Raw genomic sequence first — 26,992 nt, forward strand, 5'->3', positions numbered from 1 at the left:
AAATGTTTTTGGGAGGTGAGAGGAAGTGTTTGTCCTGTGTTGGAACACTGTTTGATGCTGTGTGGGGCTGCTCTAAAGAAAACACACTGAACCAGGGGGCAGCATGGTATGTATGGACTTAGAGAGGTCACAGATTCTATTACTCTGCATTTTAGGCCATTTGAGTATAAAGAAAGAACATGCAGCTTGTAACATGATAAATCTGTGAAGTACAGACATTTATGTACTAATTTTCTATGAGGACAGAAGTCAGCATTCAGTATTAAGAATTAATAAGCAACCATCATTAAGAATGTAACAGTGATATGTAATAATTTCTGAAGTAGCAATATTTGACTCTTGCTCCGAATTCCTGCAGACAGAAGAATGGGCTTTCAGCTTTTATCCTTTGCAGCTCCCCAAACCCCTTCCAACAGAAGCAGGGTTAATCTGAGCAGTGTCCTGGTGTGGCTCCATGCATGCCCTGGAGGGGATGGATGCTCTCCTGGACACCCTTGGCTTGCACATCCAGGACTTCGTGTGCACTTGGTGCCTGGCCAACTCTTTTGGGTCACTTCTGGGGACTGAAGGGGCAGGCTAACAGAACAGAATGTGCCCAGTTCTGTTTCCTGTGCTCAGCAGTGGTTAAAGGAGTCTGGGAGATGGAGGGAGCTGCAGTGTGTGGAGATTGTTGACTGCACAGCCAGCATGTGTCTAATCAGAGTTAATAAATTTGACTCAATGCAGGTATTGCCAGAGCTGATATGACTCCTGGAGAGCCTCTGAGCACAGTTCTTCAGCTTCCAGGAGGCTTTATTAGTCTGGGCTCCATGCTGTGCACATCCAGAGCTGCTTCTGCTCCAGCACTGGAGCTAATCTGCTCGTGGCATTGGATGATTATGCATCATTCTGCCCAGTGCTCCAAATTCCCGGAATACTTTGCAGGTCTTATTAGCTGTAAAGCATCCAGTTTGGAATACACTGGGGACTGAGCAGCTGCATTCCCATCCAGCAGCCCCAAGTAATGTGGACCAGATCTTGCCTGGCTGTGTGCCCCAGATTCCTGCCTGCCCCTGGGTGTACCTGGCTGCAGGGCTGGTGTGTTCCCAGCCTGAGGCAAGAGCCCAGTTCCAAGGGTTTCTGTTTGTGCTGCATCCCTGGTGGCATTCCCAGTCTGTACAGTCCCAGGGATTTAGTCTGATAATGATTTATTTTTTAAAATTGTAGTCTACTGTTCAGATTCACAAAGCTGACCTGTCATTCCTCCATGGTGCATCCACTTACAGCTGCAAAACTGGCTTGGATTTAAAGTCATTTTCCAGGTATATCCTGATGTTATTTCTGTTTAAGTCACTAATTTAAAATCAGGAACATCTATATTTGTTAATAAAGTACAGTCCCAGGAACAATGTCCTCAGAATCATTTTACAAGATTCTGGCTTGTTTTGTTTATGTTTTTGCAGACTACTTTTATTTCACTGGTTTATGGCTTCACCATTTTGTTATAGAATCAAAAGCACTGCTGTAATTAAAATTAGAGAGCTGACAGGAGTAAGATTTATGCAGGAATGGGATGTAATGGGGCTAGGCAAGCATGTGGGAAGGGATCAGATCCCTCAGTGTGCCCAGCCTGTGCTCCTGGGGCACAGCTCCATTCCTCATGTTTGCTTCACCTGGTACTGCAAGCTTCCCTCTCTGTCCTACAACTGATGCTGATAGGTGGGGATAAACTCCAGTTCTTGTCAAATGATGTGTTAGGAACTCTTCCACTGCATCTCTTCCATGTTTGGCACTTCTTTGTCAAACCAGAGGAAACAGTGCTTATAAATGACCATTCAGAACATTTGGTCTTTTCATTAAATAATCTCTAAACACGTCTCTGTCTCTTTTTCTGGAATTTAAAAACATCCTGTCTGGTACTTTGATACTTCTGTATTGAGGACTTTCTTAATGGCCTTTCTCTCAAGCCCAGGAAGAGAAATAAGAGGTGTAATTGGGATTTTTTTCCTAGGTTATTGGTGGCTTTTTGGCACATAATAAATACGAGTATGTTAAATGTATCCTACATCAAGTATGGCTAAGTTTCTATGAGGTGATCTAGTCTTATATTTCAGTAAGTATTGCAGTAGAAGTTGTAATACAGTAGGTGATGTTCAACAGAAACAACCCCCTGTTCATTCCCTTAGTTCCTCTGAGAATCAAACCATGAATAAAATTACTTTTAGCAGAAGTTTAAACATGAAATAAATCTTAGGAAGTGGTGGAGGGTTTGGAGAGTCCCATAGCTTGAAACAGGACATGGATGGACACTTGTCTTCAAGTGTTTGGTGCTACATTAATTTGCTTCCTTATCAGTTAGTCACATCACCTGGCAGTAGAGAGCTGCAAGCTCTGGTTTGTGGCAGAAATAAAGTTCACCTGAAGCTCCTGGAGGATGGAATCTGTGCAGGAGCACTGACCACTAGTGCTGGGGGAGTTTGAAAATCAGGTTTATGTAGGTAAAAGCAAAGGCAGAATTTCATTGAGTTCTTGGCCTTGATACACAAATTCAGTTTGCTTTCTGCTGCAGTGTAAAAAGAATTTCACTCATAACAGTGTCATTAAAAATATTCAGTACATTTAGACCCATACAAAATGTTTAGTGCTGGTGAAGAGCAGGTCACAGGAACTTTGCAAGGGCCCTTGTGTGGATGTTACTTCATGTAATGTTTGAATGAAAATCCATATGGAGGGAACTTCAGGCTGAGATATTGAAATGCTCAGGAAACTTAAAAAGGCAGCTTCAAACTTGCTCCTTTTACTACCACAGGTAGGAGAGTGTTGGCCCATACAAATAATAGGAAATAATTTAAGATGTTCAATCTTCTGGATTAATTTGATAGTTAGATTAGAGAAAAAACCTTGATGTTAGTTTTTTTCCCCCCTCTAGGTTTGTGTCACTGCAAGTTGTAAATGTTTGACTCCTCAGGTTGAAGCTTGCTAACCTGGAAATGTGATTTCTTGTTACTACATATATTTTCTTGTCTGCTTGGTGGTGTGAAACATCCTGTTCCAGAAACTTAATCTGATTTTGATTAGTTTCTTTGGCTTAAAGCAATAAGCTTAAGCTCAGCATCTATGAAATCCTTGCAAGTAGAGAAAAGAATATTCTTAAAACACATTCCTGGGATGTTGCTTTGAGATGAGTCAGATGACTTTGGGTTGGCAGTGCATGATTATGTGTGCATTGTGAGATCTGAAATGATAATCAGACACAGGAATAAACATTTGACATTGTGTGTAATAGATGCATTTCACTGGCACTCTTGCACTTTGAGTGATAAATAAGTTGATTTTGTTCAGGGTTTCTCAATGACTAGTGGTGGACTTGGTGAAGGAGGAGGGATGAGGAGTGCTAACCTCTGAATAAATAATTTTTTTGTTATATTTCATCCTGTTATTCCAACAGATAAACATAGTTAACCAAAATAATGACTTTGATGAGGGCTAAGTAGCACGTTGCCATCAACCTTGAATTAAATAAGATTGTTTACTTAGGTATGAAATTGTGAAATGTCACGTGGGTGTCTGGGGAATCAAATCCTCCCATGTGTTTTCTCTCATGTTCTTTAAAAGTTCATTTGCTGTTTTGTTCATTTATCTCAAAAATCCCACTGAGTAGTTGTTAAAAGCTGCAGGAAATAACTTCAGCAGACACAAATATTGGTTCTCATGTGGTGTGTGTAATGCAAAGTGCTCAGGCTCTGTGAGCTTGCAGATGCAGCCTTTGATCTGTTCTAGGTGTCAGAAAGAGAAGTTAAAATTCCCCTCTTCTCCATCACCTCTTTATCTCCCAAGACATGTTCATATGGTGGCCATGTGAAAACTCTGCCATTTGAAACCCCACAATGTTGGTTTGATCTCAGGAAGGCCTTTCAATTCCAAAAAGTCTTGAATTCTGGTAGTGGAATTACTCAGCGTGCAAGAAAAGCGGATATGGGGTGCTAAAGTAGCAGTGGGTTTATAAAAGTTCCAGGTGTCTTTGGAGATCAAAACTTCAGCAAAAATAGATCTGCTAGCAAAGTTAACCTGGAAGGTGGCTGGGGAACAAAGACAGGCTCGTGTATGAGCTTACAGAACAACTCAGCTGCCCCTTTACGCAGTGGGGCTGTTTGTAATTAGCTGAGGTCAACTCATTATGCGAACAACATTCATTAGGACATTGAGGACAGGTGACTGTCTTCATTGAAAAAGAACTGAGGAACAAGATTGTGTCCTCCTAGCAGAACTGCTTTTAGCTTTTGCAGAGCTGTCACACGTTTTGTGGAGAGGAGGCTCGTGCTTTTTATAGTGACAGGGCTGGAATAGCTTGGAATGGTTGTTTTCTAAAAACTGGCAAGTTGTCACCAGAGTAGAACTCATGGAGTGAGTGAGTAAAAGGGCCTAATGTATAAACACTAATCTGTTCTCTAAAATGTTCCTGGAAGAATCTTCAGGATTAATATTCTATTTCAAATCACCATGTAGTCATCTGGTTACCCATATGTTCATATTTTCTACAACAGTGCTCAGGTTTTCCAAGTGAAGTTTCAAGAAAATTATTTTAAAAAAGAAATTATGTATACTACAGAAATAATAGCTAATCTGGGAATAATCTTGGTTGGTCAAGTTACTGAATTTACTGTGCCTACATTTTTTGAAGGAGAATGAAAATCCAGATTCCTGCCAGTAGCTGTTCCTGAAGCAGAGTGAGCTGAGTGTATGATTCTTAGTAGTTATCCAGAGGAAAATTTAAAAGTTATGTTTGTGTACTCAGCACAAAGTTAAAACTTTTTGGCGCCTGTCCCTTGACTCCTCATGGATGTGGGCAGGTGCTCTACAAATGACAGAGTTTGGCTCCTGTATGAATAAAATGCACAAGGCATCCAATGGCAAATTCATAGCATGAGGTTTAGTGCAATGGGAACTTCATGTGTTTATGCATAACAGAATAAACTTCAACTGGAAGATAATCTAATATTAATTTTTTTATTCTGTTTGTAACTGTTTAGGCGTCTGAACAAGAATAAATTGCAAGTTCTCCCTGAGCTGCTTTTCCAGAACACACAGAAGCTAACGAGGCTGTAAGTATAATCTGATTTATTTTCCTGTGGTGTGTTTCTATTTTGTGTTCCTTATTGTGCAGATTCACGTGGTTGTGTTTTGACTGCGGCGAGAGGTTTAATTTTTGTGATATTAAACTGCCAGTTAGTGAGGGTTTTTTAGGGGATGTGTTATGTTTGCTTGTGTGTAGCTGTAATTTGGTAGAGCATAAATACCAGAGGGAAGAGAAACCACAAAATTTTTCTGTTTCTCATATATTCACCAGGATGACGTCAAGGTGACTTATTTTGAACTCTCTGTAGAGCTACAGAAACCATGGAAAGTGTCAGGTTCATGTATTTGGTCCAGGCTAGATGTCCACAAAGTCAGAGTGCCTGTACTTATTTTAAAATAATGGAGGTAGCTACAAATTCTTTAGTTTGGAAAATGATCTTTTCAAGTAAGTCAAGGCTTTGCCAGATAGACCAGCAAAGTTATGGCTGCTGCCTTGTCAGGCAGGAAGAGGAGAAATTATGGAGAAGCAAACAATTTTTTTCCTTGAAATATAAAAACTGCGTTATAAAATGTTTAGATGGCATCAGGGCCCGTTTCAACAGCAAGAGAAGGATATAATGAACTTGACACTATTTTTTTTGTGGTGGGAGGAGGAAGAGGGTGGTGTTAGAACAATAACTGGATGATTTCTAAAATATGTATTTTTTAGAAAGTGCATAAAAATAAAATAGATGAGCAGCTACCTGCATAGTTACTATAAGAAAAAGTCATCTGCCTTTTTCAAGGAGTAGTCAAAAACTGTTTGAAATAATTTTCTGGATCCTGCCAAAGTTAAACTCATGATCCAGAGTGGCTTTTTGAAATTTGGTAAAACTGTTCTTTTAATTCTTGAGTCTTCTATGGAAGATCATATACTAAGACCTGTGATTTGGTTAATGAAATTGTGAAGTTGTTACAGGGTGGCTGAAAAAGTTCTCCATTTATGTGGAGTTTTTATAATTGTTTTAATACATCAATGTGCAATCAAACAAACCATTTAGACAGTGCAGTAAATTTTTCTTCCCATGGAAATACAAACCACATGGTGATAGTGCAGATTAATTTTGGAATCAGATGACTTTAAAGAAGTATAATTTTGATTTATGTTTAAAAGAGGCAAGCTGAACAGTGCTGTACAACAAGTGATATTGGTAGTTTGGAGAAATTCTCTAACAAAACTTCTGGTGTTGTCCAAACTTGCTCATGAAAAACTGTACAAGTCACTGCCATCACTCTGCAGACGTAAAAAAATATTTTAAAAATATAAGCTATACCTGTCTAAGTCTTAAAATCTGCTTGGGAAAAAGTCTTTGTTGGACTTGGTTTTTGTCATGACTTTTGAATTCACTAGGATATATGTGCTGAATGGATTTGCTTGAGCTGAGCAATTTGGTTGCATTTCCTAATGTTCTTTGCATGGTTTTGAAATTTTGCATCTTGCAACTCTGCTTCAGCGTAAAGTGTGAGCTGGGACGTGGTTGCAGATACCTTTACCTGGTCCTGGAAGGTGCCAGTTGTATTTATTTGTTTGAAGAGTTGCTTTAGGTGGGTTGGCTGTCTGGGGATATGATGATGATTTCAAGAGAAAAGCTTTTATGGAGTTTACCTGGATCTCTACAAATTCCAGCTTAACAGGTTGAAAATTGCTCTGTGAGTGGTCTCTGTACCTGGACATCATGAGAGGAACTCTGGTAATTTGTGGTTTCAGAGGAATGCTGTGTGTGTTGATAACTTGTGTGCATCTGTCCTCAGGAGCCTTGCACAAAGAATTGAGGTGAAAGTAGCTGAGGCTCTTCACACCACAGAGTGTGTTTTTCAGTAGGTCCTGAAATCATGATACATTATAGCCCTTAACAGCAAGGGCAGTAATTTTACTTTTAGAATATGAAGGTTGTAATAAAGTTACCTAGAATGGCATGATTAATCTGGGTGCTGTGTTCTGTAATGCTCCCAATGGATGCTGTCAGAACATTTGTCTTTATTCACTGACATTCAGTCAGTCTTGCTTACTGTTGAGCAGTGCATTAGATAAATCACTTTACCACTGTTTGTCAGGAGAAACTGGCTTTTTCTTCTGAAGATACAAGTGTTATATAAATAGAGTGTGTATCATAAGCAAATAAATCCTAGCTCAAGTGAACTGTTACAGTTCCAAGTGTAGTTTTGTTGTGTGTTTTTCTGTCATGGGACAAGAATGAAAAATTTACTTCCTACTAGAATTTGTAAAAACACACCCACACATATATATGGTTGCTTTCTGTTGTTTCATGTGTCTGTGTTGGTCCCATGCTGGTAGATTCTGTTCTTTCTGACTTGTCTGGCTCCAGCAGTGCCCCTCTACTCTCAGATGCTGGAGTGGAGGGGCAGTGGTGCCTGCGTTCCTCCCTGCAGCTGCTCTCACCCAGCCTCTCCAGGTGAAAGCAGAGCTGAGAAAGTGGTGAAAGGGCATAAAACAGTGAAACAAAAATCAGTGAGACAGGCTGATGCAGGGGTGAGGTAGATTCTGTGGAATTTACGAGGAGTGAATTTAAATGAACATTAAAAAGTGTAGATAGTGCTGGTCTTTTAATTTTCCATGGTACAGCCATAGTACTTCTGCTACCATATTTTTCAACACTTCACTCCGAGTTCTTCAGATGCTACTCCATTTTTTTTCTTAATAATTATAATCCTCATAAAATAGAAACTCCAAAAGTCAAGTATTTTAATTGTGTAAGCTTGCTGCAGCTCAAACAATGCAAAATTTTTAAGAACCTGGTGCAGTGTGTCCAGATTGTAAGATTTGGGTTTATTCATTGGAACAAAGAGCTCCTAGTCCTGTCCATGGAGGAAACAGGGATGAATTCTGTGGTTCTGAAGCTGCCCTCTCCAGCAGACATGCAGTGAACAGTCCATGGCTTTGGTAGTGAAGGTACAAGCTCAACTCTTTTTTTAAGATAAAGCTAAGGAGAAAGATGATATTCTAGGTTTGGTATCTTGATGAGAGTGTGAAAATTGAGCATGTTCATTATCATGAGTAAAATCTGGTGGAGATGGAGTGACTGAGCTGCTTAAATGTGGAGGAATTTTGTGTGCTGGAGGGTTTTGAGGAAGACCTGTTAAACTTTCAGGAGTAGTTAAAGGCTGAAAAAGCAACTGAGGGTTTCCCTCAGTGTTCTGTCTGAAACCTGGGATTTTACTGGAGGACTTTATCAGCTTTGGTTCTGTAGATTGGTACAGCAGAATCTCTTCAGCCCTGCTGCAGGGAATCAGACTGCAGGGCAGGGTTTCTTGTTGATGATGTGTTTTCAAGCTGCAGCGCAAACCTGGGGGTTCTCGTGGTGTTCCATGTGCACATGGCTTGGGACAGCAGATTTCCCACTGAAATCCACTTTCTGATAGTTACTGAAATTGAATTTAGAATGCTTCTCAGATTATAACTGCATCCTCAACCCTCCCTTCAACTCCAGGTACCTTTGGCTTTTTTCTCTGAGCCTCTCCTGAACTCTGAGACATCCTTGCATCTTTTACAGGGCTGGTTAGGCTGCTTTGTCACATCTGGTTGTTATTACAAGCAGGAATATATACAGTGAAATAAACCTTAAATGGAATATGAGGCATCCCACAAAACGAGTTTCTCATAAGCTTTGAGCCTCTTCTTCTAGAAAGAGTGGCTTTGAGACTCGTGCATTTGGTTCTTTGCTTTAGATAAGGGTTTAAGTTGGATGGTGAGTGAGCCCTTGATTAGATTCTTCAGTGGAAATGTTTCTCATTCTCTGCTGCCTTCACTGCCCAGGTTTTAAAGCTTCTGAACTGTTTTATCTGGGATAATTAACCAATAATTCAAAATGCAGGCACTTTTAATGAGAAAAGTGAATCAAAGAAAATCCATTTTTAATGAATTGAGAAATAAAAGCATGAAATAACTTTTTTTTAAAGTAGTTTCAGATACTTATTAATATCTATCCATAAAGGAACAGGTATTTTTAATACAGGTGATGAAATGCACAAAAAAAGTATAATAAAATGAAACATGCAATTTAACAGCTATGAAACTAGGTTTTGATTCTAAGGCAATTATTTTCTTATATCTGAAACAACTTGTGAAATTTATCTGCAAAGGTAAAAAAGATTTGTGCCTGCTGGAATCCTGTTTCCTTTGTGTGCAAAGCTGCTGTATAAATGATTGTAGTGCATCTGCTTTTTACTAAAAAACAAGTATACTGGAGTCCATGAGATACTTATTTATCTTTGAAACAAAAGTGGGGAACAAGCTCGTTTTCCCACAACCACCCTGTCATGTAAAAATATATTTGTTTCATTGTTGAGCCTCTATACCTCAGGCTAGCTGCTAAGTAGTCATGGTAAAGCTCCTTTGTATGTGTGAAAAAAACCTCTCAGAAGGGCTCTAAACTCAAATCTTTCAGTGAGAATTAATGCCTCTACCAAATTTATAGCCATGGACCATTTGTTTGGTCTATTTATTTTTAATGAACTGTCTTAGCTGTCACTTGACTGAGCAAACCAGGCTCTGGAAACTTAGATACTGAAATCTGATACCAGAATATCAGGATAGTGGCAGCACCCATTAGACTCTGAAATGAATCTGTTTGCTTTTTTGAGTAGTATCAGAATCTAGATTTCATTCCAAACCAGAATATCTTGGTGTAGGGGCAGAGACCTGTGATTCTGAGCTGAGACAATTTGGGTCCATGGCTGAGTGTGCCCAGTTCCTTCCTGTTTAAATTTTCTTGTCATGGTGTACCAATATTTTATCATATTCATTTATAGTTATTTCTAAAGTAGGCTACGTAGCACAAGCAGCAGAATGGAGACATTGTAGGCAAGGTATTTGTTTTAATAAAATGGCATTTCCTTTCAGTATCAGGAACAGCCTTTCTGTAAGGAGTTGCTTGTTTTTAACACGTGTGAGTATTTGTACAAATCTGTGAGATTTGTCAGAGCTGGATCAGTGGGATGTTCTTTTCTTGTCTCGTGGAGTATTTTGAAAGTTGATTGATAGGTGGGTAAAATAGTGAGTAAGTACTTCTAGCACACAAGGCAAATTCTGAGTAGCCTTAAAAAGAGGCAATATTCAGTTTTGGCAGAATCACACAAGAGCTGAGGTTGTGTGCTGGGCTCACCCTGGCAGGACCCTGAGCAAAGCTGCTCTGTCACTGCTCAGCTGGGCAGAGAGAAAATACAATGCACTTATAATTGTGGGGTGAGATAAGAGCAGGGCAAAACAGACCTGACTGGGGGTATTAACTTTATTGACAATGAAATCACAGCAGGGCAGTGTTCTATTTTTAGCAATTGCTATTTGCCATCTCTTTCCTTGACTTGTCCACTTCCTTATGGCATCAGTGTGTGTATTTGATTTTGTGTCAGTAGTTTCCTGGGATAATTTCTGGTAGGAGCAGCTGGAGCTGTTTAGTTAGTGCTTTATTTAAGGAGCTGACATAAATATGAAGGTGTTCCCACCTTCCCAGTGGGACAGGCAGGAGTTGGCCCAGGTGAGCCAGTGCCTGGACTGGAGCAGTGCAGTGTGTGTCACATTTTCCCAGTGCCTGCTTTCCTGAGTGCCTGTGTAGCTCAGAAGTTTGTGGTTTGGCTGTGATTTGCCCAGGATTTGCTGCTGGAAACCTGCTGGGCAGTGTCACCTGTAAACCTCCTCTCCATCCCCATCCTCAGCCAGCTCAGAGCACCAAACCACAACTCCTGGTCACACTCTGCCTCTTCATCTCAGGGGTCTCATTAGGAGCTGTGCTTGGAAAAGCAACCAGATCATAAATTTTGTGTGTGTCCTCTTTATTTCTCTGTTTGTTCTCTTCCTAGAAAGAAAGCTCTCCCAGATTGCAGCCTCAGAGCTCCATTATCGCTTCCATTAAAGCAGGATCCTGACAATTCAATTGTTGCAGGAGTTTGAGTTACGGTGTTGCCATGACAAAAGAGCATGGGCTTGTGACAGGGTGTTTTTGTGGTTCTATCCACATCAGTAATTGTAGTTTTACCGTGTATAGATCACAGCAGGTCTTTTCAGAAGACAGTAAATAATTACAGTAAGTGTTTGCTGGTCTCTGGGGTGCACTTCTGGCTTGGGAAAGATGTGCATTAGGTCAGGGGCTTGTGCTGCAGATAGCTGGATGACATTTACACCATTTATCAAGCTGAAGTCATTCTAGATCTTCTTTTGGGCTCTGCTTGTAAATAATGTATTTAACTTTTTTTTTTTCCATACAAGTACACACCAATTTTATTTGAAGAATCTAAGGATCTTCTGTCTAAATTAGTGCAGAAGAATAATTAAAAATATAAAATATGTTTAAACTTAATATTATTATTTTGAGAGTGAAAAAGGAGAACATGTTGAAAAGCCAGAAGGCTTCCTCCTCAGAGCTGCTTTTTCCCCTGTGTGAAATTGGTTGTTTGAAATGATAGTGTGCAGATGTCTTCTCTCCCCTCCTAAGGGAAAGAGGCATGACTGGGGAAGAAAGGGTGTTTTTGTGAAAATTGCTGCTGGGTTTTACTGGCGTCTCCCTTCTAAGGAGGGTTCTACTGCCAACTTCTCTGATCAGGTCATCTTATTACAAAGCTATTTAAGGGAGTTTGTGGCAAAGGATTATACATTTCCAGAAGAAATGCCACACATGCAGATTAAGCACAAGTCTGCTTTGGAAATAAGTTGTTTTACTCTGCTAGCTGACTAACTACTGCCTTGCATTTCCAACGTTTTTTGTTTTGCTACTTGAAGGGTGGCATCTTTTCATTGATATTCAGCTCAAGAAATAAGGAGGCTCCAAATTAGTGGGATTAATTTACCATTTAATTAATTATTTGATAATTATTTAGTAACCTTAGCCATGCTGCTGGGTGTCCGTTTTCCTGAATGTTGGGGTTTTTAAAGCACTCTCAGATATATTCTGGTTTCAAACCACATGGCTTAGGGATAGCACATTGAAAATGCTGTTAATATACTGAAACTGGCTGCTCAAAGCAATCCTGAACTGCAAAATGCTAACACCAACAGCCTTGTGAACTTACTGAGTCCAGTCCATGATTTTACATCAGCAGAGCCCTTGTAAGTAGTTTCTGATGCTGCTTAAAATTTGCCTTATTCTTAGTATCAAACAAGGAATACTGACAAATTCAGTGTGTGCTCACAATCAGACATTAATTCCCATCAGAGTTCATTCTTTTTGAGAACATCCTGGGCGTGCTTAGCAAAATGAGGCTGTTCTGAGCTTGTGCAGGATGTGCTGCAGCTCTGAGTGAGTCCCAGCAAGGGCAGCTCCATGGTCAGCCACCACCTGGAGAGCTGCACACGTGGGTTCTGAGCTCTGTGTGTGCTCTGCCAGCTCTGAAATGTGTCCTTATTAACTGCCTGCAACTTGTCTCTTCAGAGTGATGAGTTTAAATGGGGGGAAAAACAGTGACTCAGTTTCTGGTTACCAGGGCTTTCACATCACTGAGCTGTTAGGTCTCAAAACACAACACTTGTGGGTGGGCATTATTTTCTCAGATCAGTCTTCACAATTTGGGCTTTTTTTGCTTCTGAGAGCAGCAGTCCATGTTCTGTAGCTCCCTGCAGTGCTGGGTTCTGGTTCCTGGGGCTCAGTTTGGGGTGGTGGCAGGGCCAGGGAGCCTCTGCAGGGTGGGTTTGTCTGTGCCACTCATGGGCTGCTCTCAAGCCTGACAGAGGAGGCTGCAGCTGGAGATTAATTAGGTTATATCACAGGTGTATGATTTCTGGGATTCTGACCTGATGGTTTATAGGCAGTTTCTTTTCTGGAAACTGGATAGCCTTGGTAGTCTGTGCAGCTCCAAGTCTGTCAGGGTCAGATTTACTGCATTTGCTTTGTTAATGTGGTTTTTTTTGGCCCTGCCAACAGAGCTAGTCAGCAAATGTCAGCACATCACGGTGTGCTTGCACTCAGTATTGCTATATGGGTATTGCTTTTTCTTGTTTGCAAACTTCCTTTGAATCAATTAGTTATTATGTGAATGGATTTTACCTTTCCCCTTTGCCGTGCTCTGGAAGGAGCTGAAAAGTTTTTTTTCTGAGCATTCAGTGCTCCTGAGCTGCTGGAGTCTTGTCCATGGTCAGAAGGAGCAGTGGGAAATTCGCTTGTAAATTGTCATTACTGCAACTAGGTGACAATGCAGGATAAATATAACTCTCTTTTCTTTTTGGTGAGCAGGAGATTAGAATACATTTGGCATTATTTTCACACTGAGGCAGTTTCCTCACACAAAGTGAATGTAGGAACAGATTGAACTGATGACCCGAAGTGCAGACATCTCATCTACGCAACAGGAAAAATATCATAATGATAATGTAAATATTTCTGCTGCTTTCCATAATAGACTGTCATCCTGAGGCCAAAGATGAGTTTACATTCATAGTCTTGTAAAAGTCCTTTCAAATACTTGGGAAATATGTTGCAGATAATGAGAATTTCTTTGTGTGTGTGAATAGGAGAAGCAGGGGACGTGGTCACTGGTGTAGAGATACTAATGAGTGTTAAATTACAAGTGCTGCCCATGAAGTCTTGATTTTCCTCAGTGTCTTTAAAAAGAAAAGGCCATTTCCCATCAGCAGTTTTCTGCCTTCAGCTCTTCTGGCTGTTTCATGGCAGCAGAGCCCTGATTTACCTACAGGGATTTGTTGCCCAGTCAGAATGCCCCACGAGGAAGGGTTTGGTGGGTAAAACCATGCAAGACCAAATGCTTCCTTGTTTTAATTAATTATTATTATTTAATTAATTTCCTTGTTTTAATTATAATTTGGTTTTCTTCTTGAAATCTGCAGTGTGTACAATGGGAAGCTTAAGTCAGGCTTTCTGGAGCTTTCCCATGTGTTTCACAGGGGTAATAGGCCATGCCTGTTTAAAGTATTTCAGACACTTAAAGGTCCCAAAAATGAAAGCTGCTATTACTTTTAAATGCACTAGGTTTGCTTTTGAAATGCAGTCATAAATGATCCAGGATTTCATTTTGACTCCAACCCTGCAGTTGGCAGAGCCGTGGGATTGTAGCCTGGGGCGTGTGTGCCTGCCAGGAGGGGCAGAGGCTGAACCAGGGATTTGATCTGGAGCCTGACACAGCTCCACATCCCCAGTGCAGACTGCACTGTAAAACTTACAGGGGCAGAAATATTCATGAAACAAAATTAAAATAACCCATGCAAGTCATTCAATGTTAGGGTGCTACAGGAATAGATTGGCAAGGGCGGTTTGTCAGCACTGCGCTCTCACCAGGCAAGGATGCTGTACAAGGTGTGCCTTTGAACTGCTTTTATTTCTTCCTTCAGTGTAGCCCACTGAAAACAAAAGGTTATGGCACCATGTGTTGTACAAAGTCCATGAGTTGAGTTTTAATGTTTCCCTTATATAATACTTTGGAACTAAGTGACATTATTCAAATGTGCAGTAATTGCCACTGTTGAATATTGAGATTTGCTACAATGAAAATGCAAGTACTATGAGAAAATTGACTGAAGCATATTTGAAATTAAGCACCTGCCTTTTGCTTTGCTCTGTTAAACTCCCTGATGCGCTGTTGCTAAAGACATCTATGAAATGTTTTCTTCAGGAAACAGCTGATATGAATTTACTCCATTCCTATTGATCTGTGAAGAAATGCTAAGTTTAATGTTTTGAATGTTTCCGTGCATGGTACAACATCAGTGCTCATTGAACTGTGAGGAGAAAAATGCTGACAAGAAAAGTCTCCAATATGAAACCAAATATTATGCTTATACAGTTAGTTTCTTTGGTTGAGAGAATGATCTTGTATCCTACCCCACAGCCACAGGAACAGAACTCCCTCTAAGTTCTGATCATCATTGCTGGGTCAGCCCTGCCTTGCTGTCCCTACTGGGAGTGAGGAGGTTCCTGAGTGCCCTGGGACATTCAGCATTGAGCCCCAAACTGATTTATTTACAACAAGCATATGCACAAAGGGACTGCATCCTCAAAAGCACTGGATGGATTTTTGGCTTTTTTCACCTTGAATTTGTACTTTCCTGCTCTACTTTTTCCCAATAATTGCTTGATTAACCCCTTACCCCAGGATCCCTTACTGGGAGCAGAGCTGATGGTATATTGTGCCGGTTTTTTACTAGGACTTTTTCTGCAGAAGTGGCAGCCTTGGCAGTATCTTGGTGTTATTTGATCCCTGAACTCACTGGTACAGGAGGGATTTCACTGAAACACCTCCCCTTGCTTAGTTCACATTGCTCCTGCTGTATGAAGAACTTGCCAAGGGCTGCCCTGGGAACACCATCCTGGGACAGGGCACTGCCACTGGGCTGGCTGTAAAACCCTAAATCTGTGTCCTTGGGGGGTTTGGTGGGAGGAGAGGCTGGCACATCCCTGTGTGAATGAGGGGAACACCTTCCTGGCACAGTGCACTGCCACTGGGCTGGCTGTAAAACCCTAAATCTGTGTCCTTGGGGGGTTTGGTGGGAGGCCAGGCTGGCACATCCCTGTGTGAGCAAGGGAATCTCAGCTTTGGTGGCTGTTCTGGTGTTTGCCATGAGATGGAAAGGCACAGCTGTGCTCCAGAGTGTCCCTTCCCAGCCCTGCCTCTGGCAGGAGCAGAGTTATTTAACATTGCTCAGGTGGGCTGCTCAGCTTTGACTCTCAGGGCAACAATTGATAAAGTGTAATTCACATGCATCAGTAATTACAGGCTCCAGAGGGACCATGGTATTTTTTTCCTGGCAGGACAGAAAACAAATTTCCCATAAGCCTGGGGAATGCAACATGCCACTTGCCCCAGTTGGTGGTGAAGTTCAAAGGAAAGCCATGTTTCTTTTTACTGGCCTTGGGTTTTGCACTATTTTATCTTCAAAACTGGCATTTCAATTGCTTGAAGGGAATTATTTTTCTTTGCTGCTTGTTACTCTTTTTTTCCCAAATGGCATTGCTGGTTTTTAAAAATGAGGACCACCTCACTCTTGTGCAGCTGGAGCTTATTCCAGCCCCTCTTTAATGAGGTAAACCCATTTCATTGTGTTTAAATAAGCACAGGAACAAAGGGCCAGTTCTGAGTTGGCCTGTGGATAGCTGTGGCTTACAACAGCCCATGTGTCGGGTGTCAAACTTGGCAAAAATATCAGCTAGATTGTTTTTCACTTTGTACTTAAGGTTTGTAAATAAATAAAATTATATGGAAAGTGTAAATGATACACCTTTAAAAGTTGAGACTTATTTATTACCAGTCTGTTTTTTTTTTTTTTACCTCTCTTAATTCACTTGAGAGAGTCTTTTCTTTCTAAAAAATGAAATGAAAAGAGGAAAAGGATTTTAGCTCACATTGAGCATACCATGAAATCTGGAAAAGTGAGGACTCATCACTGGACTCTGTAACCTTGCCCTGAAAATGGGGCAGGAGTTCAGTGAGCAGAGACTTTGAGGCATTTTCTGTGTGTGTGCCCCAGTGTTCAGTGTCAGACTGGCAGAGGATTCCAGACTGAGCTGCTCTTTGGGCTGCCAGCCTGGCCTTTCCCTTGGGTACCCTGACCTGAAACACCAACACGGTTAAAAGCTGAGGGGAAGCAATTTTTATGTATGAAAATTTCCAATATTCATAAAGAAACAAGCTCTAGCAGTTGCCAGTGAATATTCAGAGCTGAGGATGCTGCTGTGTTGAACAGCCTGTGACAATGCTTCTGAGTAACTTTAAACTGCACTTTTTAAATTATGCAATGCTTAGATACTTCAGTGAGGTCTTTTCTGAAGTAAATTTCCACGATTGACTTCATCTGCACAGGTTGGGATTAGTTGTAGAAATAGTCAGTGGCTTGTCTTGCATCAGCAGTCACTGGGTTGTTTGGAGCTTTTTCCCCACTAATGTGCCTGCTTTTTAAGGTTTTCATATTTAGAATGTGGTAGCCAACCCATTTGTTTCTTTCTCCTGTAGAAGGAGATTTTTCTGGTTTTCTTGCCAGAAATATAAGAATATATATACAATGTAATATAAGAGAGAATGGAGCATATTAACCTCATCAACATTTAATTGGCTGTGTTTTGAGTAGGAAGTTGAACCATATGACCTCAGAGGTCCCCTACAACCTGAACTATTCTGTGGTTAAATATGTTATTTACAGTATTTAATGCTGGGGCTTGGAAGCTTTTAGCTGGTTCAAGGTTTGGCAGATACTGTGGATGGGATCCAAACTGGGGAATTTTTGGGGTTTTTGTCCTTCCTCTATTCAGACTGAAAGATGAAATGCAGTAGATAGGATTTTTGTGGGTGCTGGAAGATCCTGTGCCTGTGCTCATCCTCAGGATGTTAGAGTATGAGATGTTGGTTTTCAACTCCCACAACCCTGGAAAGTCATCAGGAGCCAGAACTGATGAACTGCAGCTGAGGAAAGGGAATTTTAGCTGTGTCCCACCCTAAACTGTGCCGTTTGTTCCACTTGGAACATTGACTTTGGTGTCCTTTCCAGAGGTAGGATGTGCCTTGCTGATCAGTATTTTTACATTTTATCATCTTGTATCTTGTTGTGGGAGGAATTGATTTGCTTTATCCCTTTTGTGAATGTGTCTTGTTTCTGCTTTGCTCAAAACCAGCCTGTAAAACCAGAGTGGCTGATCTGGGAGGCTGTGGTGGGGTCATGGGGTAACACAGGCAGAGAGCTGCTGCCCAGATTCTGTTTGGAAAAAAAAACAAACAAAAAAACAAGAATAAAAAGGAAAAGGAAGAAGGGAGTGTTGTAGAGATGGCTCCTGCTCTCGGGGTTTCCCTGTCCAAAATCCTGTTCAGAGTGGACTTGGCATGGGTGGAGAATCAAGGTTTTTCTACAGGAGGAGGCATCTGCTCTGTGCTCTCATCCAGAGGTAAAATCTGAAAGGAGGAGGTTGGGCTCAACCTCCCCTTATCTAAGAATTTAACCCTTGAATTTAAATGTTATTAACTTAGGTTCAGGTTGCAGCTACAGAAAAAGGTCTGTTCCCTTTCTCATCTTAATCTGATGATCTTGATTTACAGTAGTTTCACGAATACAAGCCGCACGGATTATAAGCCGCACCCCCGGTGCCTCGACAATGTTGCTGTCTTTGTCAATAGATAAGCCGCACCCCGAATATTAGCCGCACTTTCGTTCGTCGCGAGAATCCGTGCGCAGCTTTCACAAATTGGCCAATTAGTAAGAGGATCGCGGCATAGCGGGCTTTACTGGCTCGGGGCGGGGCCAGGCAGGCTCGGCCCGCTCATGGTTGCCGACGGGGCCGGGTGGCCCAGCTCAGCGCCACGGCTCGGCGGGGCTGGCCGGGTGGTGCTGCCGCCGCCGCCGGGCTCGCTGGCCCCCCTCTCCCGTCAGCACCGCCCCGCTGCCGCGTTCGCTCGCCCGGCTGGCAGGGCTGCCGCCGCCGGGCTCGCCGTCCGCCCCGCTGCCGCTTTCGCTCGCCCCGCGCCGCGCCTCGCGAGCGCCGCGCCCGCCCCGCGCCGCGCCCGCCCCGCGGCGCTTTCGCGGCTCGCGGCTCGCGGCTCGCGGCTCGCGGCTCGCGGCTCGCGGTTCGCGGCTCGCGGCTCGCGGCTCGCGGTTCGCGGCTCGCGGCTCGCGGCTCGCGGCTCGCGGCTCGCGGCGGCGCTTTCGCTCGCCGAGCGCCGCTTTCGCGAGCGCCGCTTTCGCTCGCCCCGCCGGCAGGGCTGCCGCCGCCGCCACCAGGCTCGCCGGCCGCCCCCTCCCGTCTGCACCGCCGCCGCGTTTCCTCGCCCTGGCCGGCACTGCAGGCCCCCGCACCGCCGGGCTCCCCCACGCTGCTGGCCCCGATTATGCTGGGCTTCCCCCGCTGCCAGGCAGCCCCACCCGCCGGCCTTCCTGCTTCTGCCATGCTCCCCTGCACTGCTAGCCCCAGTTCTCCCGGGCTCCCCCGCCCTGCTGGCTCAGGCTCTGCCGCCCGCCCCCGACACTGCTGGCCCCGCCTCTGCCAGGCTTTCCCACCTCTGCCGGGGCCGGCCGGGCTCCAGCTTGGCTTGGGGCTGCCGCGGGCTCTCACTTCCGTGTTGGCAGCTTTTAGAATTTTGTTAATAGATTAGCCGCCCCGGAATATTAGCCGCACTTCCGGGTTTCCACCAAAATTTTGGTCAAATTGGTGCGGCTTGTATTCGTGAAATTACTGTAATTTTCAGATTTATTTCCAAACAGTCTCTAAGGTAATGTTACTACAATGTCAGCAATCGATTTAAATTACAGAAAAATCCCAACTATTTAAAAAAAAAGTGGTCAAAAGGAAATGTTGTCTTAATGTCCACTGGGTTCTGCTGAATTTCAGGCATGTTTTAAGCTGCTGCAGCTCTGTCACTGTCACAGGTCACAAATTGGGTTTGTATGTGAAGATTCAAATAATTTCATGATTTTGAAACTTGTGGTAAAGCTCCAGCTAAGGAAAATAGAACTTATTTCTTTTATGATGGTACTGGTGGTCCTTCCCTCTGACACTGAAGGGGAAGAACTTCTTAAAAGTGTCCTCAGGGAGCTCAACTTGACTCATTTAATTAAGTTACTGAATTACAAACTTTTACTTAAATACGTAAATAAAAAGGTTTTTTTCAAATACTGTTGGGTTTTTTTTGTAAAAAATGTTTCTGTGAGTTTTTCTGGCAGCCATCTGTACACAAAATATTAAAACAAAAATTCCAAAATCTAACATTTGTGTTATGCAGATTAATTAGAGTTCTCAGCTAGTCAGCCAAAGAAATTATTTATGCTGTGGAGACTGGCACGTCAGGGACAGGTAATATGTGAAGTAACTGTTAACTATGTGGATGAGACAAGTATTTCAATTTTAGGAAAGTTTACTTTTTAAGAAAAAAATGAGATATTTAAACTGTTTTTCTGACTTAATTTTATTTTTGTAATAAAAGACAAATTCAGTTTGTGAGTTGATTAGAACTATATAATATTATTTAGTTGTTCCTTATTTAATATTTTTACAGACTGAAGACAGACATCACCTCATAGCCCTTCATCTTAAATAATTTCAGATAGCATAACCATTGTTAATTACTTAATTATTAAATTATTCTCTATTTTGTTATTTTGAAGGGATTGCAAATAATTGAGTACACACTTTACACAGGGACTTCTCATGAATCCATCCATCCCACTTGTTACCATGTATTGATGATGTTTACTGAGATTAGTACATTATTGACTGACATTTCATAGGGTCATACCTTCTATAATTCATGACAGAAAATATAGAAATTACAGTTGCTGCTCACTGCTCTTATTCCTTTGAATTATACCAAAGCACCTGAGTCTTTGTATGAAAGGAGGGATAATGTATTTTTTTTTTTATTGTCAACTTTTCCTTTGCTGAAACACGTTTAGAGACTTTTAATGGCAATTATAGCTCTTTTTTGCAAAGTTTTGTGTAGGTGTGACAAAATTGGTAGCATTTATTATTTCACTTGTAAAAAATATTAGAGGACAAATGAATGATCCATCTACTGAGAAGAGGAACCAGAACTGGCATCTGCCAGCCTGGAGGAGGATTTTGTGGCATTTGTTTTTTTTTTGCTTTGGATTTTTTTGTGCACTTTGGGTTTTTCCAGGCTAAGCCATGCCTGGCCAGAGGAGCTGGGTGAGGATTCCTGGTGCTGCAATGCCAGGGTGAGTTCTGGGCTGGGACATCTCCCCAGCTCCACAACTCTGGAAACTCTGCAAGCACGCATTGCTTCACTGCCTGAAATCAGAACTGGCACAAAAGGCCATCATTATAAACCCCTGGGAAGAAATGCAGTCCTTCTGAACTTCTGCTGACTGTTGAAACAAACCCCACCCAACCAAAAAAAACTAAAATCAGACAATTAAAAAAAAGACCAGCACTCTCTTATGTCCTTGCCTTTGCACAGCAGTGTCCATGTTCTAAAAATACCAATTTACAAAGAGTCAGGAGAGCAACTGGGGCTTAAATTCTGAGTTATTGGTGGCTCTGACTGTGTGTCTTTGCTCTGAACTCAGGTGTGTGCAGGGTCCCTCTCCTGGAAATCTGACACTTTCCTGCTCAGCATTTCCAACTATGTTAGGGAATAACAAATCCTGCATGGAAAAACATTTCTTCAGTGATTATAAATTGAGTATGTGGACTGATTTTTTAAAGACCTGTGGGAAAATATTAATTATTAGATAATAAGGCAAAAAAATTACCTGATAAGGGCAAGGAATTTTGGAATGTGGTGGGCAAGACTCGGTGTCCTGATTGGAATTTTCAGTTGTTGAATTAAGTGTTTTATTTAAACAGCTTGGATTGGAGAGGATTGGATGGCATTCTGAATTAAGTGACTTTCTGTAGGTTAGTTTACTGTTAGGCAGCAGTGGTGTTAAGAGCTGGTGATTTATTTTATTGTAGGTAGCCAAACATCTTTGTGTGCTGGTTGTTCCACACACACATACATTTTACTCACCCTCTTGGTAGGTACTTTTTTCCATCACTGCTCTTGCATATGTTGTGCTGCTGCTGAGTTGCTCTTGGAAACCATTTCTTAGTATGGACATTGGGATTGTTTTTCAAGAAAATGCAGTGCTTAGTAAAAACAGCATGTAATGCAACAGCCCAAATAATTTCTAATGTGCATACTATTATATATTGCATAAAAGTGCTACAGTAATGCTACTCCTTGCCTTCAGCTTGTTGTGTTATTGGCATAGTGTATAAATAGGTATTAATTATATAAATAATCAGCTATTGAGATACCTGGGAATTTTTGAATGGAAGCTTTTGTAGAATTAAAATTGCTGGGTTTGGGTTTTAACGGGAATATTGGGAAAATCAGACACTACTTGAATTGTCTGAAGTTATTACAGAATAAGTAAATTCTAAAAAGGCTGCATTGTGATCATTCCTGTTCCTGAAGTACTGATGTTTTTTCAGCAGTTGTAAATCAGTACTTAAATAGTCTCTTGGTACAGAGACAGGACACAAAGGGTTTAGCTGTGCCTTGCCTTGGAAAGTCATGGAATTTTTTTGGTTAAACACAATGAACTTGAAATGGTGAAATCTGAGTGAGTGATTTAAGTAATTTTTGTTGCAATTTTCTTCAACACTTCCATTGCCCAATTTTTGTGGCATAATAGAAGGACACAGATCAGAAATTGAGTTATGGTTCCTGACAAAATGGTTGCTGATAGTAACGGAAAGGAATAAAATAAATTTGGAGCCATTCTATGCACCACTGAAGAGAATGTGTGCTGGTGAGCCTGGAACAGCAGCCAGGCTGGAACAGAAACAGGCCTTGAGTTTATGAGCTTGAGATAAATATTTAAAAATGCCGTTTCACTACGTGCAGAGTGTATTTCTCACTTTTAAGTTTGGTTTCCTTTTAAAGTGTGTGTCAGATAAGAGCACCTGCTACTGCTGCTGCTGGGCAGGCATGGCCAGGGACAGCAAGGAGGCAGAAAATGGATTCAGTATGGGCTGGGTGTGAAGTGAGAGGGCAGTTTTGGAGAATTTCAGCTATGTCATGGGAAATGGCCGCAGCCAGACTTGTGATTAGCAGGAGAGAGCAAATCCTCTGGGTCACTGCCAGGGTTCAGGAGGGCAGAGCACTGCTGGGCTATCAAATTGTTGCCATACTTTGTTTAAAGAAGAAAGGGAGGGGAAATATAAGTGGGGAAGAAAAAAAAAAAAAAAACAAAAAAACCCAGCCTAACAAAAAAGCAGATGATTTTTTTGGGTGTCAAAGGTGCCATCAGTCTAATGCTGCTGACATTTACATCCTGAGCAATGCATGAGGACAGAGAAAGGCTGGAACAAGTGCATTCAAATATTGTAGATATTGAGGAAATCTAAAAATTAATAGCTACTCAGTTCTTTGGTTTTCTTTTTTTTGTTGTTGTTTGCTTGCTTGGTTGGTTTTGTGTGGGGTTTTTTGGGTTTTTTGTCTGTTTGGTTTTTTTGGGGTTTTTTTAAATTGTTTTTTTTAAAAAGAATCTTCCCATAAATTACACTGATTTTTTTTTCTTATAAAATTTATCTGCATCAAGGGTATTTATGTATTACTGATTTGAAAATGACTTACAGCTGATTTTTCTGTATCCTAAATGCAAAAATGTGGCATATTGAAGTATTTTACCTTTTTTTTTTTAACAAATAACAAAAGTGTATTCTGAAAGGACACTAATTAAAGCCAAAAGCAAAGTAGACAACTGAAATTACACTAAATCCATTTAATTTTTCTGGTGTGAGGCAAGCTGTTGTAAATACCTGCTGTATTGGTCAGACCTGCTGAGTGTGATCTGTGAGAGCCCTCAAGTAGGAGTTTCCTGGTTCTGGGACACTGCAGCTTTCCAAGCAAACCTCTGCATTCACTCACCTCAGGGAAGTCAGCAGAGGTGTTTTGTTTTGCCCTGCTGTGGTTGCTCCCCAGCCTGCAGTGCCATGGCTCTTGCAACAGCTCTGGCCACTGGGGTGAGGCTGTGCCACTGCTCCTGGGACAGCTGGGGCTGGCCACAGGCAAATCCATCTCCCTGCATCCCAGCCTGGCTCACCATGGCATTGTCCAGAGGGCTGCCAGGGCTCCAGCCTGCTTGGTTCCTCCCTGCTTTGTCCCCTGGCAGTGCTGCTGCCCTGACCCCTCTGTGCAGTGTCAGGGTGCCCAGGGCTGCCTGGGCATTTTGCTCCTCTGGGTGTTTGGCAGAGGGAGGAGGAATGGACTGGGGTGGCAGAAGAAAACCCCAAGTCCTTTCACCTGGCTCAGCCCTGAAGTTCTCCAACCTTGTGCCCTGCTCACAGATGAGGGTACTTCCAGCTGCCAGCCAGGACAGGGGCAGAGCAACAGGCCAAAGCTGATTGTGCCAGACCTGGAAGTGACAGCAATGTTGATGAAACTTTGCAAAGAGCCTGTGTGTGTCAGACCTTACATCGTGCTCAGATTTATTTTCTGAACACTGGGCTTTTATTTATTTCTTGTTCCCTCACAATACTAATGACATTTCCAGTTGATCTTTCTGATTTTTCATTTCCTTACATGTTTCAGCTTTTCAATACAACTCCACATTCTTTACTCGTGTGTAAGTTACAGAAAACTTACCCTAAAAGCAAGTCCCTGCAATTTGCATGTCAGTAATTATATTTTGTTCTATTAATCTGATTGTTTGAATTAATCCATCCAACCTATTTCTGTGGTAAATTCAGACCACTTACAGGTTAGTGTTTCAAGAATAATACTCTAAATGAGCAGAGCTTTGCAGACTTCTAGGCCAAATGCTGTCTAGATGTAGAGTTCTTTCCCACAGAGAGCTGTCCTTCCCCCACTCCTCTGCAGCAGTGGGAATCAGAAGCATTGCCCATGACTCGTGGCACAGAGCTTGGAATGTGCTGTGGAAGCTTGGAATTGTCTGCCTTGGCCCCAGATGTAAATGAGGGACAATTTGCTGACCAATTCAGAGTCTACATGGAGCATTTGGCTGAAGGACAGCATTCTGAGTCTTCATGGTGATGGCACTGATGCATTTGGGTTGCCTAAAAATCCAAACCTAGGAAGGTTTAAGTAGTATAAATATAAAATGTTCAGAGTGGATCAGTGTTGATTTGGATATATTTCTTTGCAAGGTTAGGTTGAATGCCAGCAGTCAAGTAGACTCTTGTTAGTGCTTGAGATTGATGGGTTATCTCTTAAAAAACAATTTCCTAAATGAGAATTCATCCACTGAGAAGTAGCTAAACCAGTAATAGCCAGGTTTTTCCCAGAAATAAAGCTGTTCACTCGAGGTGACTTCTGAGTCTCTGGTTTGGCCTGAGACTTTGGGTTTTAGGTGGGTTTATTTCCTGAGGGATAAATGGAATGGATAAGCACAAAGTGCACGTCTGTTGTGTGTTGTCACCAGTGGCTCCTTTGAGGACTCTGTTCTGAGGAAATCTCAACCTCTTAGCTGAGGGATTAAGAGGTCACCACAAGAACTTCTGGGCACGTAGCCCTGGAGTCAGAGGCTGAGGCAGTGCTGTGCTGAAGTGCTGGAAGTGTTCCAGTGCAACCAGTGACAAAATGTTACTGGTGCTCTTGGCAAACTCGGGGATGAAGTGGGGGGAGAAACAGATATGAATTGTGGGACAATCTTCAAAGCATGGAGAGGTAACAGTGTCTAACGGAGCTACCTAGAAACATAGAGGAATTTCTCAAAGTTTTCAGCATTCTTAAAACCAGATGAAAGCCAAAAAATGCCCAGATGTGCAGAAGAGTTTTGCAGTGTGGGTGCATGAACACCATAATGATTGACACAGTCACTTTGAGGTATGTTTTAAATTACGTTGTTTTCATGTAGTGCTGCGTGTGAAATGTTTTGATCTCACATAGGAAGAGGAGTCAGGTCTGTAACAGCCACATGAATGGTGTGAGAGTGCTTTGCAGTGTGTTTCTGTGCCTGGAAAAACTGGCATCTTGTTCCCTGTCATCAGCTCGAGATGCGAAAAGGAAATGTACAACTGCTGAGAGTTGTGCAAAGAATCTGGTGAGGAATCTTCTGTCTTTGAAGATCTCCATATGTGAGGTATTCATGCATGTTTTGAAGATGACTTGGTTCTTGGGATTCCTGAAGGTATTAGGGAGGAGTAACAGGCTTGTGTTTGGCAACAGTCGAACAGCACAAACCAAATCACAAATGCATAAATATGGTAAGTTATTGTCTCTGTCAAAACTGAGCACAGTTAGAGAGCTCTGTCCAACTGTGATCTGTGTGGTCTGGCTCCTGGCAGTCAACACACTGGAAGTGTAGAAGTTAATGTTCCAGAAACTTATCTGCAAGGAGCTGTCTGAGCTCCTGATGGGCAAGGCTTGTGTTGTCAGAGATCAGATCGTGTTGTTCTGATAGCAAACCATCCATCTTACTCCTATTGGCTGCCTTATTCAAGTGAGGCTAAATTTCCAGACTAATGTGCCTTCCAAGTGCTGAGAGTGCTGAGGTTCAGTTGCTGGAGGCAGAGGTGTGCTCAAGGAAATATTTGGAGTGAAAATACATGGCTTGAAAATTGTGAAAAGTTTCTAAAGGGAGAATGGGAAAGAGTAACTGGAGTTCAGAGACTATAAACTGCACCTTTAATGGAACTCCATTCTGGGCTCAGAACTAGACCTATAGAAAACAGACAGTGTAGCCCTTAAATAAGAAAAATCTGCTTCTGTTTCAATGCAGCCTTTCTTCCCTGTATGCACCTTGCTGCATTTGTAGTTGCACCCATTGCTCAGCTGTGAGCTGACACTCTCCTCCAGACACCTCCTGCAAGCCCTGCTGGTTTATGGCAAACTGATTCACAGTTTTTAATCAGTTCTGGAAACATACAGAACTGCATGGTGCAGTTCATGACTCTCATATCAAACTTCATAAAGGTAATTAATTTTCGATGGCAGTTGTTGCAAATCCTGGGAAACTGTGTGGCTTTGAGGATATTCTCTGAGAACAGAAGCAATGCATGGCAAAATTAAAGAGATTCCTCCTCTCTCCTCTAGGATAACAGTGTTAAAGGGAAGAAAGGACATTAAAAAGAGATGAGGCCAGAGTCAGCTTCCATTCTGAGGCTGGTGGAGCAGGGCTGCTGAGTGACCATGGGAAAACAGCCCCACAATTGTGAGAGTGGGTGATTTTCACAGCACAAACCAGCCCCCTAGTCAGGGAGTTGTGTGTTTGTAAACAGGATGCACTAGATTTGCCTTTTAGACACTTATCTATGTTAATACTTGTCTTCCAACCTTGCCTTGATTTCCTTGGGGCTGATTCATTGCTGGGGTTTGCTTTGCACATCACATCCTGATTTGGATTGTTGTGTAGGTTTTCTGTATTTCTTCTGAAATATAGTCCCTGAGGGTGCCAGGTCAGAGCTGCTCTCCAAGTACCAACCAGCAGAAAGGGGGAGAGATGGTGATAATGGGCAAACTGGGTTCTGGGTGTGGGTGGTATCTAAAAGCATTT

General features: G+C 42.1%; 1 protein-coding gene across 3 annotated transcripts in view; it reads left to right on the plus strand.

Moving 5' to 3' along the window:
• The window catches only part of SLIT3 (slit guidance ligand 3), a 466,954-nt gene that overhangs the window by 38,457 nt on the left and 401,505 nt on the right, over positions 1-26,992 (plus strand). For all 3 annotated transcript variants that reach the window (XM_033073074.1, XM_033073076.1, XM_033073075.1), the window contains one exon: positions 5,010-5,081. In XM_033073074.1, the coding sequence (XP_032928965.1) occupies positions 5,010-5,081 (72 nt within the window). The remainder of the gene's footprint in view (positions 1-5,009; positions 5,082-26,992) is intronic.

The sequence above is a fragment of the Catharus ustulatus genome, chromosome 15 (genome assembly GCF_009819885.2).
Source record: "Catharus ustulatus isolate bCatUst1 chromosome 15, bCatUst1.pri.v2, whole genome shotgun sequence".
In the NCBI taxonomy this organism is placed as follows: Eukaryota; Metazoa; Chordata; class Aves; order Passeriformes; family Turdidae; genus Catharus; species Catharus ustulatus.